The sequence below is a fragment of the Lissotriton helveticus genome, chromosome 9 (genome assembly GCF_964261635.1).
Source record: "Lissotriton helveticus chromosome 9, aLisHel1.1, whole genome shotgun sequence".
Lineage (NCBI taxonomy): Eukaryota > Metazoa > Chordata > Amphibia > Caudata > Salamandridae > Lissotriton > Lissotriton helveticus.
Window position 1 is genome coordinate 648,858,460 of NC_136070.1, and position 19,184 is coordinate 648,877,643.

The 19,184-nt window shown below is 43.4% G+C and overlaps 1 protein-coding gene across 1 annotated transcript in view; it reads left to right on the forward strand.

Annotated features, from left to right (window-relative positions):
• PLCB3 (phospholipase C beta 3) overlaps positions 1 to 19,184 on the forward strand; it is a 585,337-nt gene that overhangs the window by 456,401 nt on the left and 109,752 nt on the right. Inside the window, exons 15-16 of the mRNA XM_078660740.1 lie at positions 17,812 to 17,901; positions 18,056 to 18,126. Of these exons, the coding sequence (XP_078516866.1) occupies positions 17,812 to 17,901; positions 18,056 to 18,126 (161 nt within the window). The remainder of the gene's footprint in view (positions 1 to 17,811; positions 17,902 to 18,055; positions 18,127 to 19,184) is intronic.

The following is a 19,184-nucleotide window of genomic DNA, read 5'->3' on the forward strand; positions in this document are numbered from 1 at the left end:
ATCTGGCAACAAATACAATTTCAAAGTGTTCAGAAAGTATAACAAACCAAGCAGAAACAAGAGCCAACAAATAAAGACATGAAAACAGAATTAATGTTCTTCAGCACATGTTTGCACGCTATGCATGCGACATACTGCACACTGCAGGCAAATAAATGTAGTGATGGAGGGAATTCAGAGTCTCAAGTGTGAAATTTAAAAAAAAAGGTAGCAGAACAATCCATGATCGTGTTTAAAAATCAAAACTTATTTTAACAATTCTTATAATAAATGTAAAATACATTCAACACAGGTTGTGTCACCTTCATAGAACCATTGCCTGATTGCAACAAACATTAACCTAAGAAGAATTGCGCCAAAAGCACAATAAAAGAAGGCACACATGACACTTGCACGACTAATACTGGAGCTAAAAAGAAGTGATTACTGCTTGCTGTAAAAAGGCAGTAATACAAGCAGCGACCTCACCAAGAAACTAGAGTTGCGCTGCCACAAAGACAAGCCGGGTTGTGAGGGTGCAGTACCATAGGCTGTCACTAGGTTTCCCTTGGGACCTCTTTTGGTCAAATATGGTTCTGCACCCTACAACAGGGCTATGGAAAGGATACAGCTCAGCATTGAGAGCTGCCGACTGGGATGCTGGGGATCTATGTTCGAGTCTTGTGTCGGCTTAACCTTCAATGCTATACTATTTAAATAAAAGCAGCAGCTATATAAATAAAAGAGACTAACTTAAAATAACATAAGAATTAAAATGGGCTGGGTAGTAAGCAGTGTGGTGCAAAGGGGTGGGGGTAGACTGTGTAAATTAACCAAAGGAGTAAAACAGCCCTGGCCTCAGAGTGGTGGCCCGGGCCTTTCGAGCAGTTTTGTAGGACGAGTGAGGGGGAGTCACGGGGAGAAGAGACCACCGAAGCAGTGTTGTGGGAAGGATGAGGTACACAGCAAGCAATATGAATCGAGTGAAGTTTCATTGCACAAGTAAACAGAACTGTTAACTAGCAAAGAGGCAGGCCAACTAAAAATAAAGTTCTCTCTAAGTAGAAAGAACCTGAACAGTAAGAAAACCTGTAAGAGGGCCAGTGCTCATGGGAGGATACAAAATTCCAAAAAGAGGGACTACTAAGTATATTCACCAATGAAAAGCCAGCATTTCTAAAAGACAGCAAGAGAAACTAATGAAATAGATGGGCGTTTGTTCAAACCCGTATCCTAGATACAGCATGTCTTGAAGAGACAGCTCATGCGCTGCCTATGCGAAACCTATAAATATGATGCTAGATAACTGGTGCAATTAACGAAGTAACATCACTATTCTAAGAATCAAAGGACATCTGTAGTAGGTGTAAAACATTATTGAGGACCGATTACTGTTTCAAGGGTTGAAAGAAATATTTGTAGAATGTTTAGCTATAAATAACATGCTGTGCACACTCCTGCCATATAGTGTTGAACTTGGAAAAATACAAGTTGTTCTTCGAAGAAGTGGTTTCAGTTTAGATATGACTTGTGGTACCTCCTCGAAGACCCACAGTGCACCAGGACACCGACTGTACCTCAGATTCTTTTTTTCCCCATCTGGCGTGTTTCGATGGCTCTCTAAACGCTTCTCATTGAAGAAGAATTCTGATGCTGCAAAACTGAGAAACCCAAGACCTCATAACACAGCATTGAAAAATACAGATTAACCACAATCACCTCAGGATCTAGACATCGGAAGAGCCTGTGACCAGGCCATTTCACAGACTCATATGTGGAAAGAGAATGAAGAACTTTATTTATGTTTTGCCTCATAAAAAGACAAATATTGAGCCTGTAACCTTTGTCTACCCAGGTAGCACAACAAAAGAGCCTGTTTGAGGTGTAACAGTGTATTCTTCAAAAAGACAGTTGGATACGGACATTAGAGAAGGTGGGCACACAATGCAAATATATAGCACCATGAGTCTGCGGCGTTATCTTCTACAGCAGAAACAGAGGATATTAAGAGCTTTTACCTCTACGAAGATTTGTGAAATCTTCGGGTACTGTGAAGGTCCAGTGGGAAATGTAGGCTTACTTCTTGTTCCCAGAAGAAAAGTCTCTAGTGGCTTCATAAAAGCCCACAACCTGGATAAAGACTACCCCAAGGAGTTTGGGGTCCAACGCTGAGGAAACATTACAGCATCCCCGGCCTGGAAAGAAAACACCCCAACTCCATACCGAGGATATTCCCTTTGGGAATGGTCCTCTAATAGACCATGCTGAGGAATAGCTCCTGGGGTGTTGTGCCTTAACCAACCAGTCACCTTTGCCACATTTGCAGGAACCATTTCCGATGATATCAGCAAATTCCCTATACCAAAGAAAAAGTAAGCTGATACTGCACCTGCACCACCACTACAGTCCTCTCCACCACACTCTCCACAATCTATTAATTCAGATTATGAGGATGACGTTACTGTAAATGGCAGAGTCATCTCTAATGCAAAATTTAGATATGCCATAGACAATACCTCAAAGATAAATAAATAGTAGTCGACACCTGAAACAGCTAAGAAACATTTTTCTTTTTTCTGCGTCACCCTCTTCATGCACAGATGGTTTCAACTTGTTATCCTATCTAGGATTGTTTTTTTTTAATATCCTTTACTTTGACCTAACAGAATCTACTCGGAGTCAGCTCAAAAGAACCCAAAATGTTTCCGTTTGAGATGATCAAGCTTTTTAGGTCTCGCCTACGCAGTGCGCATGCGCTGCTTAGGAGGGGACCTTTTGGAATTGATCAGCATTCTGGCCAAAAATGTGCATGTTTTGCATTGCTTTCTATTGCAACACGTGCCCGTTTGGCGTTTCCCTTGGTGACATCTGTAATTATCTTGCAAACAGATCGTGCCCCTGCTCACTCCCGCTAGGGAAACACTGTGTGTGTCCCCTCTGCCCCACCTCCACAAGAGTGCGCGTCGTAATTTATCAGAATACTCGCTCCCTCTCTTCGGGTTGTGGCTGCCTTCTTCTCCTCCCTCCATGTTATTATTATTCATCGGATATCACCCCCAAAGATAGTTAATTTAAATTTGAGAGTGGAGACCTTTCTCGTTTATGTCCACAGGGCTCCATGGTTATTGGAATTGGCTGACTCCAGATTATGACACTGTGCTTGTGATCGGGGCAATATTGACATTTTCCCTACTCTACCCTCCCTCCACCCCCCCCCCACCCCCCGAACCGTCCATCAACCTCCAGAAACGATGGCACATCTGGGTAGCCAATTGCGGAAGACATAGAGGCCTGATCTCTGCACTAAAGCTCCTGTGCCTTTGCCCGAGTCATGTTCTTAATTTATAAAGAGTAGAACCCCAAAAAAGCTTTGTGTTCCCGGCTTTCCTTTTAAAACAAATTGTGTGACCCTCGCCACATCTCTCTGTCTCCTTTGGTCTAGCAGCATATGTCTCTTTACACTGGTGGCAGACCTATTAATGGCAATATTGGCTATTTAAGTGGAGCACATCTGAAACTGAACTACTGCGCTCAACTTTAATAATAATGCAAATGTTACCCAGTTTGGGGTCAGTTTAAGATATTAAGAACAAAACAATTTCCATTATATTGGAGCAGGCATCTGATCCAGGTCTGATGTGGGCAACACCGCTGTGTTTTTTGACCACTAGACGGGTGACAGGAAGGCCAAAATATCACACCGTTGACGCTTAGTCCAAGTCCAGCCCTTGAACCCCGCCCTCTCCCCTAATGAAACGTTACCCTTGCGCTACAAGTATTTCAAATTCCTCTGCCATCGCCAGTGGTAACTTCCAGAGATGAAGAGCATTGTGATTGCCTTTTAGTAATGCGTGCCACACTTTCACATGTGTATATCCAAGCCCTCGAGGGAGGGGCCGGAATGAATCTTTTATCGCAGAACGCCAAATAAAGACTAGTTTAGGCAGTCTTTGAACCATCAAAACAATTCCTTGTTTGGGAACAAGTCACGTGGTAAGAGTCAAACGAGTCGCGGCGAATGGTCAAAGGCCACCATAAAATAAAAATTCTATAATATGATCAGTGCCCATTCATCCAGCCACTCATCCAACAACCAGCCGCCATTCACTTCCGTTTGATATAAGACAATCAGTTCGTCCATTCGTCAATCCAATAATCTCAACCTCGTAAATGATTAATTATTTTGCCTGTCCCTTAGTAAATGATTAACAGGCTGGGATACAAATAACAAGCATTCGCATAGCTAATAGGTCTCGCCTTTGGGACCTTATAAGTATTTAGTTATGCAGCAGGTCCCAAAGGTATGCCAATGCTTGTTTAGATTGCAGAGGAGCCACTCGGGCAAGAATCCAGCTCCATTGGCCTCCAGGGAAACAATGAATTGCATTTACAACACTCAGCCTTATGCATAGAACCTTTAATGGCACTTTAAAATGATAATTTCCACATGCTTCACACAGTACAACTCGGTGAGATGCTTGCGCTCTAATTCTGCCTTTAATTCCCTGTGTTAAACGCTCCAGATCTGGAGACAGTGCCCTTTGCTTTTTTGATCCCCAAATTTTGAATGATCTTCCCGGTACATCAAGCACATCCCATCCCACCTACAAGGCTAAAAAAACGTGTCTGTTCCGCTGACCAAGCTGTTTTTTTCCCCTTGTGTTTTTTCCTCCCTCTTGTTTCGAACACCCTGATACATATGTTGGTGAGCAAGCTCTAGATAAATAATTCTAATTCCAATGCTGTGATTGACTGGCTGACGTTTTTTATTTTCTGTCCCGAAGTCCAGTAGTACCTTGTTGGGCTACCGTTGGACTGGGAGCACCTCTTTGCTCTACAGGTAGAGAACATGTTGGAAAAGAACAAGAAAGAGACAGACTTTCTCTTGTTGGGGGGGGACACAATCTAAGATGGCGCCTGATTACCGGCATTGTGGGTGTCAGAGGAGGTACCACGAGTCACCTCAAAACAGGGACCCTCCTTTGAAGAAAAACTGCTTGTAATGTTCCAAGCCTACATTTAAGTGTCAGAAAATGTGCACAATATGTAATCTATAGCTACACCACTACACACTGCAAACCCAGTGCTACAAATAAGTAATGTTTTCCTTATTCCTGGTGCAAGAAATGAACAATGGCAGACCATTGGTCAAAGAATCAATTATGTCAGATCACCGGTCCAAGGAATGAAAGGAACCGGAACTGGTTAAGCAATCACTGCGCACTAATAACGGCGCAAGGATACATACTTTCCGGTGAAAAGACAGTAGGACCGATTACTAATCAAAGAATCAATTGGTACTGATTACCGTTGCGAGAAACAAATCAGCTCAGATTAGATTACTGGTGCAAAAATATGAAATGTGCTAAAAAATCTGTCTGCACCGATGAGTGGTGTAGAGATGAAAACACCAGATTACTAGTGCAAAATTGGTTTTTGTTGTAATGAGGGACATATTAGTGGTTTAAGAAATAATGTGGACCGTTTACTTGTGCAAGATGCATTACGTCAGATTGATGGTGCTAAAATGAGAGACCGACTATTGTTCTAGGAATTAATTCACATCAATGGCACAAGAAATAAGTGAGGTCAGATTATTGGCTGCAGCAATGGGATGTGCTATAAATCAATATTCGTTGGTTACTGCTGCAGGAACAAAGCTAGCATTGGCAAGTGTGTGTTTTAATGCAAACATATGCAATATACATTAATAGTATAAATGTAATTGAAAACTTAAAGAATAAAAATGAGTAAAGTGGCATTATTTTATTATGAAAAAAAAGTAAATAAAAACATGCAGTCATAAAAAAGGACTCATCATAAAAATGGCCATCGCGAAAATAAATGAAAAAATAATGGAAAACTGAAATTGTCCTAACAGCACTGACATGGACTACTTTCTAGGCGACTTTATAGGTGGATGTGCACATATGCAAGACTAAAAAAATGCCATCACTCATAATGAAACCAACCAAAGGCTAAAGTGGGCGGAGCCAAATCCACATGCTGTAGGCTGGAGCGGCTGCAAGCAAACGTGAACGACACTGAGACAGTGAATGAAGAGAGTTGACCGAAGGTCCTTCCACGCTTTACGTGGGCTGGGTCCAGCCGGTGCTCGGCACCATCAGTTCTAAAAAGCAGGTGCTGAGACGGGTCCCTATAAGGCTCTTCAATTTTGGGTCCTTCTATGTACGTACACCTCTCTGGTTTTTAATTATGTTTATTTTGGAAAAAAATTAGGCTGACGAGACAACTATACAAGATTCTTTGTACCAAGAATGACATAGCTGATTACTGGTCTAAGAATCAATGGTCACTGATTACTGGTATTAGAATAAATCACAGTTACTGGAGCAAAAAATGAAACATGCTAAGAATCAATAGGCACTGATTACTTGAGCAATAGTAGAACATGTCAGGTGACTGACGCAATGAACGAGAGGGACTGATCCGTGGTCCAAGAATCAATGAGGGCCAGTCACAGGGGCGTGAACTGATAGAGGATAAATTACTTAGTGCGATGAAAGGAACAGGATACTGGTGCAAACAGTGAGTGAGGGCAGAATCCCGCCCCAAGAATTAATGGGTATTGGCCGATGACTGGGGCAAGAGTACATTTTGTCAGAATGCGGGTGCAAGGGATGAATGGGGCCAAGTACTGGGCTAGGAATAAACTGTCACTTATTACATGTGCATCAGATAAATGAGATAATTACTGGCTGAAAGAATGAAACATGTTAAGAGGCAATGACCATTGACTGCTGGAGCAAGAAATACATGACCATCTACAGATGAAAGGATTGTGCCCACCATGCGTGTAATAAAGGCTAACTGCTGAAATAGCAGGTTTATGGGGGCTTGAGTCAGGTATTCTAATGAGCACTATCTCATTAATTCTTGTATATGTAGGGTTTCGAAAAGAGGGTATTAATTGATAAAAAAAATCATGATGATGGAAACCTAAATAATCCATCTTGTTGGGTGTGTTGCAGGAAAGGGGCATACACGGTCTGTTTTTTTGTGCCAGCTTTCGTCTGTTTCTTCCCAGTGGAAGCTCAGTTTATTTCAGCCAAGCAGAGGCCAGTGTAAAGAACAGGGCTCTCGGTAAATTGATGTAGCTATCATATCGCCTGTATGGTTTAGAGGTTTACAGATGCCCTTTTTAGGTGGGACGCTACCAAACATTACAGCGGTCTTGATTGCTATTAGCTGTCAATCAATCAATCAAGGTTAGTAACTCACAACGACTCACCTGTGAGGGTCTCAAGGTGCTGGGGGTGGGGGAGAGTGAGGGACTTCTCCGTTGAGTGCTGTAGTCATCCCAAAAGCCAGGTCTTGAGGTCCTTCCCGATCTTTGGCAAAGTAGGAGATTGCCGGAGGTTGAGGGGGAGGGTGTTCCATGCTTTGGCTGCGAGGTAGAAGGACTTTCCTCCTGTTCTGGTCCTGTTGATATGTGGAACGGTTGCAAGAGAGAGCTGGGCTGATCAGTGGTGTCTTTTGGGTGTGTGGAGGCAGCTGTTCAGGTATGAAGGTCCGGTGTTGTGAAGGGCATTGTATGCATTCACGCCAATCTACCCCACTCCAAACTACTCCACTCCAATCATCCCTCTTCTCTTCAATCTACCCCACTCCATTCTAATCTACCCTACTCTACACAAACGTCTCCACTCTGCCTAATCTACCCCACTCCACCCTAATCTACTTTACTACAATCCACTCAAATCTATCCCTCTCCACTCTTCCCCAATCCATCTCACTCCACTCTTGACTCCTCTCCAATCTGTATAACTCCAATCTACCCCACTTTAATCTACCTCACTCCAATCCACCCATTCCTTTCTACCCCAATTTACCCCACTCCATTCCACTCTACCCTATCTACCGCACTCCACTTCACTCTCATCTACCTCACACCACTCAAATCTACCCCAGTCCAGTCTAACCCACTCCACCCCACTCAATCTAACCCACCCAAACTACCGTACTCCAGTCTACCCCATTCAATATGCCCCACTACAATCTACTGCATGCCAATCTAACCCCTCTCCATTCCATTCCATTCTACCCTACGATAATCATGGATGTCAATTAGTGGTCGGCAGGGGTCACAACTGCAACCCCAAAGCCATCCGTGACCCCTGCCACCTTGCTTGTGAACCCTGGCTGTTTGTCAGCTTTGGCATGGGCTCTGGTGGCATAAAGTCAGCAGCAATGTGAGCAGTGCTTGATTGGACTGCTGTGCTGAAGCTCTGCCTGCAGAAAAATCATGATAGGCTGAAAGCTGGGCCTCGGTGGGGAAAAACCTCGCCTCACTTGTTGCTATGGTGACACCGGGGCAGTCATTGATCTGATACATTATATGTATCAGCTATTGTGACCCTGGGCCGGCGGGCGCAGTCATTGATTTGATACATTGTATGTATTTGCTGTGGACCTGGGCCGGAAGTTGAAGTGAAGAACACAGAACATATGCAGCACATGCGTGTAAGTGCAATTGTGCACTTGCTGCGACCTTCACTAGCTGAGGACGACGGGGGGGGCCTGGTGCGGTATGTGTACCATTGTGTTTGGGACTGCTAACCGGTCCAAAAGACGTCAATCTGGCAGTACGCAAAAACGCCACAAATGATGACGGCCCTTGCAAAAATGATTGGCCAGCCCCCGCTTGGCAGTAAAAGCTGCGCTGATGCGGCGTGGCCTTGGTGTCGGAGTCGAGTCGGACTCATACCTGCTGCTTGGGTGCTGGGTGTCCGCACTCTAGAGTGACTGAGTGGAATCAACGCAAGTTTGGGACTGACTATTGCTGTTTTGAACACCACCAAGGCTTGAAAGGGCGTACCAGGCATCAGGCGATGGGCGGATTTGTCCCCGGGAGGCTCAAAGGGTGGGGGCATGTTTTGTTAGTGTAGGCCGGTTTTGTATCAGTGCAGCAGTATTAAAAGTACTGCAAAGTTTCTTGTATATTCAGCAGTTTTCAGGCAACAATAAAAGTGTCAAGTTACCTCTGATGATTTATTAATGTACCTGCTAGAGAATGATGGGAGTTTGTCTCATGGCAGTTTTCACTTATAAAAGGTAGTGCAGCGGTTGATATGCCTGCTGCAAAGGACGTGTACCATGCATGACAAAGAACAATACTTTATGTGGATAGCTCAGGGGATTACTGCCTTTGTCACAGAGATTCTGTTGTTACTGTGCAGTTCATAAGTTACATTCGTACTCTACCACAGTGAGTTATGAACTGCCATCTAAGAGCTACATGCAAGATGCACGGTACAGGTTAGAAAGTTGTGTTTTTTCAAATCTTTCTATCCTGATGTTGCTAAGAAAGGTTTGTTTGGATAGAAATACTTTATTATTAAAGTCAACCCTAACCACTGTGTTATGTTCTGAATCCTGAGTTTGTGCTTCTCCAGACCAAGCACTCTGAAAATGTGCCTACCAGTACGGATGACATGCGATTCTTACACCTTGTAGTCTACTTTGCCTCATGTAGCATTTTCTATACACTGATTTACACACACTTGATTAATCGTCTCAATATGTGTGTGATGGATTTTGAAAATGTGGAAAGTTTTGCTTTAGGAGCAGTGATTGATGGAGTTATTGTTAAATGCTGACTGTAACATCTGCATTTGTAAAGCAAGCGTTCATGCATTTGCGCATTATGGCTGGTAGATAAGATTTTTTTTGCTATTAAGGTATGCTGATGCAGAACAAGCATATTTATAGATCAACACAATACCCTACCACTGATGTGCATGTTTTCTGTAGAAGAAATTAATGATAGTGAACCTGGAAAGGTTCAATGGCTCTACAGGCTTAGAAGTATGTATACCATGGCAGGGAAAGTGAGATTGCTGGGAGAACTTGATCTGCATTAAATCGCACTGTTCTCTACGTTCCTAGACTGAGATTTAATTACACAGTGCTCTTAGCTTCTTAAACAAATCATAAAGTGAGGTTGTTTTGAACATTATAGGCCCCTTACCCTTCCCAGTTTATAAGTTATTTGATATTGATAATGGCTACAGGCCTTGAAAAATGATAAATATGTTACTAGACCTGCAGGTCGAGTAACTTGAATAATCTACTCTAACTAACTGTAATGTACTTGACCTGTAAACTGGTATCAAATTGTATGATCATTTGCAAATATTTAATGTTACAGACTCACCTTTTTCTTCATTCTCACATATGAGTGCATCTTTAAATATGTTAGTTCAGCATCTCTGCTGTACAAAACAAAACTCTTTTGTTAGATTAAATAGACTAAATCTTTGCCTCGTGTGTAATATGAATCTAGGCCACATATAGGGTTCACATGATCCCTGACTTGCCTCCCAGTTTACTAATAGCATTGCATCAGGGCAGGGGCAGGAGTGTTTCTTAGTTCATGTTAAACACTTTTAATAAGTATTTTACTAAAGCATGATGTGGTAGTGCCCTATCATTTACAGACACTATATTTCCAATAAATGGCCAAAAGCCTTCCAACTACCTTGCAGCTTTACTGATAAAACTATATAGTGTATTCACAATAATCTGTGTAAATTGGGGTTCAGAAAATATATTTATCAGTTGCACATCACCATGTAAAGTATTCTTATTTGTTTTATCTTATTAAAATATTTTTTTCATCACACAGAAGTACAAACATTGAGCTTTTACAACTACTGAAATATATTTTGAATTGTTTGTACAGTTGACTTATTAGCTATTTAAATGTGTGTTGGAAACAAATGATACCCCACTGCCGTTCATTTAACACTTCGTACAGCAAGTCAGAGAGTTCACTTTGCAAAATCCTGGAGCTCTGGAGTCAGAGAATGAAAAGTAATTGTAAACTGACTTCTGACTTCTGTCTCTGAATACAGAGCTAATATGACAAGATAAAAAAACAAGATTTAAAGCTTCTTTATTGCTCCTTCACTCTCTGACTGAACAGAGGACATGTTCTTTGTCAACGTGCCAAAACAGGCGAGTATGTCCTAAATATATCTCGGCCTGATAAAATCTCACTCGCCATGCGAGTAGATTGTTCGAGGCCCGGGCTGCTTTCAGCTTGACTAGCATATTTTCTATTGTTGTGTACTATTTGATAAGTTCTTAATCAATGGTAAATTATATTAATTGCATATCTGAAAATACTAGCTGAAACAATGTATGTATCTTCATTTTCAATAGGATTTGAACTATGTCTGTTTTTATTTTTGTATCTGTAGAGATTTTCTAGCCTCTGTGTGTGACGTAACAAACCAAAAGTTAGATGCATGACTTCCTGAGATAGCTATGTTGCTTCCTTTGATTTCATGGGGTCCAAAGGCCATGTGATGGCACTTTCTGTGACATCAGGTGGGGGTCACATGACATGTGATGTCACATCCTCTACCCCAGGGATTTTGATGGATCGACGTCCATGACTATAATCCTCCCAATCTACCCAACTCCAATCTACTAAACTCCACTCCTATCTACCCCACTTCTGTCTAGTCTACCCCAATTTACCCGACTTCACTCTTCCCCAATCTGCCCTTCCCCCCTCCAATCATCCCCAGCCCAATTTACCCTTCTCCAATATGACCCTCCCCAATCTACCGGACCCCAATCTTCCCCACTCTACCCAGTCTACCCTTCCTACCCCTATCTACACCACCACACTATACACCACTCCATTCCACCCCACTCCACTGCACTCCTCTACGCTGCTGTTTACCCCACTCCCAAACTATCCCACTCCAGTCTACCTCAATATATCAAACTCCACTCTACCCCACTCTAATCTACTCTACCCCAATCTACCCCAACACAGACTTCCCCACTCCAATTTACTACACTATTCTACCCAACTCCCCCAATATACCCCACCCCAATCTACCCCTCCCTAATCTTTCCTACTCCAATCTACCCCTCCCAGTCTACCCACTCCACTTTACCTCACTAAAATCTACCCCTTTCTACTCCACTTCAGTCTTTCTGCTCTGCCCCAATCTACCCATCTACAATCTACCCCACCCCATTCTACGCCACTCCAAGCCACATCATTCCAATCTACTCACTCCACCTTAGTCTACCCCAATCCAATCTACCCCACTCAATTCTGCCACGCTATTCTACCCAAGTCCTCCACTCCAATTGACCCCAATCCACCCCATTTTGTGAATCCCACTCGATCGCCGTTACATTCTACCCCATTCCACTTTACCCCAATCTACCCCATGCCACACCACTAATCTTTAGAGCCATGCTGAACAGCAGCCACACTGGTGTACAGCATGGCTAAAACACCTTCCCAAAGCCGATAGCTCTCGCATAGGAGGCCAGTAAGGAGTATTTGAACAATTACCTGGCCACCAAAACATTTTCTAGTCCAGTTGCAAACTTCACAGCACAACCGCCATAGTCTTCAATGGCATGGTCCTGATGCTGCAGATTGCAGGAGATGGAAGCTGCTCAAGGATGCTCTGGGTGCTGTGCAGTTGACGGGGTGCCAATGTGGTATTTCTCATTCCACAGGTCAGGTGGGGTGCCTTTGGCCACAGAGGACGGGGTCCTTCGAAGTACTCTTTCAGATAGTAAAAGGCCAGTTGCTGCTGGGCCTTTGGTCTCCATCCGCAGCAGTCCCAGCGATATCCCTTGGTTGAGGCTGGTGTCCCTCCTGGGCTACCAATCTGGACTAGGACAACACTCCCAGGTCCGGCTGGCTCCGGTGCAACTTTTTTAAATTGAGGATCGGTTAGTTGGGTTTCCCAGCTGCAGTCCACTACGATTCCTCCAGAGTGACTACTGATTGCCGAAGTGAGCTACTTCAGCTTTGATGGCCCTGGTGCTGGTTCCAGGGAGTCAGCTGACTGATCCTTGGAGTCATTTCTTTGGTCTGTAGCTGGGAAGCAACTTTTTCTCAAGCCAGGAACCAAGAGCACCTTCCTCTCTTCGTTAGCAGAAGGTATGGCAGATGCAGTGCAGAAGATGGTGCAGCCTCTCTTTTCCAAATCAAGGGGTCAGCAGGGCAGTCCTTCTTCTCTCCTCATTCCAGTTCCAGTGTGATCTGAGATTCAGGGTGCCAGGGGTGCCATATTATTGTCTAGAAAGGGCCTTGAGGGATTATGTGGTCACTAGCCAATGGCCTACCAGGTCCCTTCACTTTATGGATATGTGTGGCACTTAGCAATCCTAGAGCGCCCTATTCTTGCCACTTTATAGATGTCTCAAACCTTCCTTGGCTGTTAGGAGCTTGGTATCCCACCCTAGAGGTATGGCTACCTGTGGGCTACACACCCACATAAAAAACAGTTTTAGGCACTAGTCTCCCCTCTCTGTCCCCACCACCAGCCTGTCTACCTGAACAAATGGCAACCAAAGTGTGATTACCATTTGCCCACCACAGGCGGCTCCACCTTTGAAGATTGCCTTTTGGGATTTAACCCTGAGTGGCTTTCTGTGAAGGGACATCTCTACCTGTAGAAGGCTACTGTTGCTGCTAGGCCTGGTAGTTAATCGCACTACTCCCAAGTGGGCAAAAAGCTGTCTGGTTCTAGCGACCTTGTGAGGCCACTGGACAAACTGGGTCACAGAGTGGCAATTTTCTAAAATTGGCATTTCTTTAATAGTGATATTAAATTCTACTTGGGCATCAGATTGGGTGTAATACAGTTATTAATTTGATACATTAAGGTACCCAGCTCAGTAATTCCATTCAGTTGTTAGCCAGGCTGAGGGGTCAGCCGGTAACCCTGTGTTAGTCTATGGGGTCGGCTAACTGTCCCACAGCAAAATGACAATTTGGAAGTTTTCTCCCAAGACATATATATATAAAACATGTCTTACTTAATAATATACTGCTTCCTGTCTGCTCAATAGGCCTTCCTTAGAGGAGACTTACATATGTTGTTATGGGAAGTGGGGGCTTTGCCATTGGTTTGAATTGAAAAGTTGGCTTGGCAGTGTCACCACTGCTCTTCCAGTCTGCAGTGGCAGCCTGGCAGCCATTTTATAGTTTGTCACACACAGGGTGACACAATCAGTGCTGATGCCCTGGGTGGACACTGCCCTAAGTGCCCTGGGTACCATGTACTTGGGACTTATAAGTAAATCAGTCTCTGTCAATTGAGGGTAGCCAATTCAAAATGCACTTTGTAAGGGGGTAGGACACTGGCACTGGGGTCTGGTTAGCAGCCTTCAGTGCACTCTCACAGTCGAAAACAGAGCAGCATCAGTCCAAGAATGTGGGGGGGAGAGGGATTTTTTCACACTACAGTCTAGCAAAATGCTTCATCATTTAGAAATAAGACCACATTTGAAAAGCCCTAATCTTCCCCAAAAAATTAAATCTCGATTATTGTATTCCTTTGTGAATTCAATAAAATACTTTGTAATTTGTATGTTAGCTCAATTAATACTTGTTTTTGTATTTTTGTGCATTGTTTTGATGTTCAAATCATAGAAATTGCATAGGTTGGGGTCCCCAGCTTCCAGAAGTGATTCAGTTGTGTTCCACAAAGGTCAGAAGGGAAAGAATCACTGTCCTAAACATTTAAAACGCATTCGTCAAATAAACTGTTCTGATCAAGGAAAATATCTTGAAAGTATTACATTTTTATACCAATCGCATGAAGCCTCTGGGCTGGGGGTGTGAGGGTGGGGTTAAGCATGCAATATGCTTACTTAAAGGAAGCAATTAACAAAGCAAACTAAACAAGCATTGGCAAATCCGTAAGGTCTGGGTTTAATGTACAGACACGTGAATCATTAGTACGTTAAACTTAGACCTAGAAATACTCACTAAGACAGATGCTTCAGTTGGAGTAGCATGCAACCATAAGGAGGCAAACTGAGTGAGAAGTGCTCCACTTAGAAACTCTTTGAGAAGGCAACTTCTCAGAAATATGCAAGGAAGTCAGAGGGTGCTTAAAAAAAGTACACAAGGCTTACAAAGACAAGATGTTGTGTATGTATAGCAAGAATATCTTCCCAAGGTAATAGCCACCAAAACAGGTACTGCCAGCATCCGTGCAAGCTTCCATTACCACCCAGAAAGGGTACAGCAGGGGCAATAGTGATGCAAGCTTCGCAGACAGCCACAAAAGACCCAGTTAACCAGAAGCCGTGCAAGCTTCCTAGACACAAAACAGCTACAGTACAGCCAAGAATGGGTGCTGCGTTGCCCCACTCTCTCAAAGCAGTCAGGGGTAGGTAACTGCAGTGGAACATTATCACACAGATTACGATGCGACTCTCCGGCATCTGCAGCAAAAGGTTCATGCAGAAAGCAGTACTCTGAGTTACTCTCAGAGCACACTACACATGCGCTTTTTGCACACAAAACAAGGTAAGAAAGATACAGCTCTTCGACTCGCATCTGCGCCAAATGCTCCTTAAGCTATTGCAGCTTGTTCCGCCATCTTCTGGCTCTATCACTGGATTCCGAAATGTAAAACAGTCAACATGGAACGCATACAGTAGGTGTAAATCTAACAAAACATTGACAAATATGGTGGTGCAATGAGGGAGATGGAGACCAGTTGCTTAGAGACGAACCATATTGCTCCAGACACAGAGGAATGGACTATGCAGAATGACTACTTTGCCATGGTTTTGAGATTAAACAGAAACCATGAAACTTCCAGACAAAGTGGGAGATTAAGGATCTCAAAAGTAAGCAAACGGCAAAAAATGTGACAATTATGGTGGCATCAACGCCTTACTAAAGAAACTCCGTTATGGATAGGTACTCTACTTCTTGAAGTTGCACCGTTGTTGGGCTTTGAAGGCAGGGACAACCTGGGTATATGATTTCTAGGAGTTGTTCTTATACAGACCAATCTTAAACCTTTCCCAGATCTCCAAGCAGATTTTGGCCTAGCTTTCACACAATTTTGCAGATTTCTACAGTTGCGGCATCCACTACTCCCTTACATCCAACATTTAGACGTTATCCCAGACTTTCACTCATTGGAAGCCAAAATAACAATGCAAGATCTCGCCAACCAAATCCCCGCATCTACTAGTCAATGGTTAACCCCCGCATCTACTAGTCAATGGTTATCAAAACACCTGATACCATGGAAAAATTAAGAGAGCCATGTGAAACTGATATAGGCTACTTCGATGACGTGAAGTGGAGGAAGACAATTACTGCTCCCAGACAAATATTGATTGCGACTAAATTTAGTCTCATACTATTTAAATATCTACATCGGGTGTACTACACCAGAGAAAAGCTCTGGCGCATCCAAATGACTCATCACCATCATGCCTCCTATGTCAGGCCATGGTCGGGATTTGTTTCACACAGTATGGCATTGCAGGAACCTGTGCAGACTCTGGGCCACACTTGAAAGGATATGCATTGAGGTGATGGGTTTCAGGATCTTACTCAATCCACGCATTGCCATACTGTTTCTTATTAAAGATCTTGGCCTGTCAAGGTATCAGAAGTTGTTCCTTGGTGTAGTCTTGATTATTGCTAAGCGTAACATAGCCCACAATTGGTGCCCTGCAACAACCTGAGCATTGCAAAATGGAATGAATCTAGAGTACTTGACAAACCTATTTGTAAGACATGGGGCTTCCCACAAAAGCATATGGGGGTATGGGGTGCTTGGGTGCAGTATTGTGGGATTGTCGACTAGGCTGTCTGACTTGCAGCCATGAAGTGAAGGCAGAGGATTGGTTCATTAACTGTTACATGAACTACTTGATTGGAGGTATGTGTGATGCAGTGTATTGACACGAGAGGCTTTGTTTCGCTTACTTTTGTTTTTTTTATATTGTTAGTTCCGCCTATTTTCCTCTCGACAGCTGAGGACCTAACCTCTCGTAACCTGTACATCCTATTTTATGCTCCTTAATGTTGCAAATAAAAAATACATTTATTTTAAAAAGTATCTGAAAAGCTGAGATTAAGTGGAAGAGTTGACTCAGAAGCTGCAATGGGATAAGACGAAGATATAAAGAGCTCATTGGGAGGCTAAAGAGGATGCGACTGTAGGTGAAGGAGAGCACCAAAGGTGTTATTGGCCCTGAGGTTGAAAGGTTTGTGGAATTTATGTCAAATGCCCACTGAACTGCCTGAGGCAAGTGAAGAAGAGTGCCTTGGGAAAATGTTTGAGCAAGAGGATCTGGCAATGTCACTGCTACTCTGGCCATGTAGCTCCCAGTGAATCTGGAGTCAGGAGGAGGTGTCACACTGTCCTAGGGAGAGCTTCAATTGAACACCAGGTTGCACTTTTGTGTCTGTCCAGAAAATGCTTTTAGGGTTCCAACACTGGGATCTAGGAAGATTAAACATTTACAACACTTGCTTGGTTATTAAAGAGGATTTTTAGCTGTTCCGCTTGAGACATATTTTCAGCTGTTCCGCTTGAGACATATTTTCAGATTCACTAAGCCCCAGCGTGTTTGTCATGGAAATTGTTTACCACCATCATTTTTTTAGCACGGAAGTATTCAGACTTCCAAAAGACGTAGAAAGATTTCAAGATTTTTAATAAGGAATGTTATCACTAACTTTCCATTTCTTGCAGCTGGGGGCTTTTCCAACCAAATTAGATCTCAGCGCATGGATTACCATTTGGCGTCTACCTGCTGAGCAATGAGCCCAAGGCCTGCTTACTGTCTGAGAGCACTCTAATGTTCTATGCTTAGGCAGGCGATGTCTGTGGGCACCTGGTCACTGTTTGTACTCTTGTGGTTAGAATAGCCCACACATATATTCACACATAGATTCTTTTTACAATGAACCACTCATCGGATTGTCACTGAAAATGTTTCCACCCATAGAGTATTTCAAGTTTTGTAAATCATCATTTGCTTGTTGGTCTTCTGTTCTAGGATCATCCTTCACTGACCAGTCTGATTCCAGCAATGTTCTGTCCAATGGAGAAGAGAAGCTGCCCAAGTTAGAGCCAAGAAAGTCCATCGGTAAGAAGCCACCAAATGCTCTTTTGTTACCCAGTTTGAGCTCCCAATAAAGCCATTTGAACGACTTCCATGGGGTTATCAGATCTCATCTGACTGCAAATCTTTTATTCCCACCCATTTACCCTCCAGTCTCACAATAGTTCTCTTTGCACAGATCGGGAAGCAGAAAGTGATGAAGAGGAGGAAGAAGAACAAATGGAGCTCAAGAAGCCCACCACAGATGAGGTAAAATAACTTACAATCTCCTTCATCTTGTGAAGTGATAGAAAATGGAATATGGAGACTGAAAAGGGTGTGAGGTAAATAAAAACATGAACACTTGGGGACAGGCATGTGCCCAGTAGGAAGTAGTGCAATTCATGTGCTACCCTTACAGACGATTAATGGCGCTTCTGCTCTTGTACAAGCATGAAGGATTGCCTCTAGCAGTAGACTCTGCATCATACACTATACGTTTCGCCACAGAGTATACTACACCCCTGCCAGACTTCACTGCTACTGGCTCTACCCCATTGACAAATGCGCCTGGTGTGGACTGGCTTGGGCAGATTTTCTTCACCTTGCATGGACATGTGGACCCATACAGGCTTACTGGGGAGGGATTTCCACAGCGCTCACTGCCATGATAGGTCAGGATCTGACAATCACTCCTCTCATGGTTCTGGTGGGGTATACGGGGAAGGTGACAGCTAGTTTCAGGGAGTATGTGGCGCTGGCCCTCCTCCTGGTGAAGCAAAAAATCACCTGTCGAGGTGGGTGTTGGAGAGTGCTGAAATTCAAAAAATGGCTATCTGACCTAATTTATTGTGACAACCAATTGTCCTTATGTGCGGAACCTCCTCGGTCTTGACTCGGAGACATATGGGATTTGTTGCATAACTATCTGTTAACCCATTCGCAGGATGCCGGAGATGAGGTGGAATTGGCAACTTGAGAACTGAATTGATATCCTGGAATGACTATTATTCCTTTTGCCTCATTGCCTGTATATCCATGTATATACTATTTGTTTATTCAATGCCAAACTTAGTGGAAATGTCGCTATGGGATATGCCCAATAACTTGAAAAATAAGGTCCATTCTGATCTTCTCATATGATCCCAAAAAGTGTGGAGGATATTTACCTCAGATATGTGATATTTTTTTCTTTTCTTTTTGCTTTATACCTTTAAAAGGCAGAGAGGTGGGGCCAGACAAGATGATTGTTTTTCACTCTGCTTACAACAAACTATCTTCAGAACAACAAGGGTACCCCAAACAAGTCAGCCCAGGACCTCGGGGAG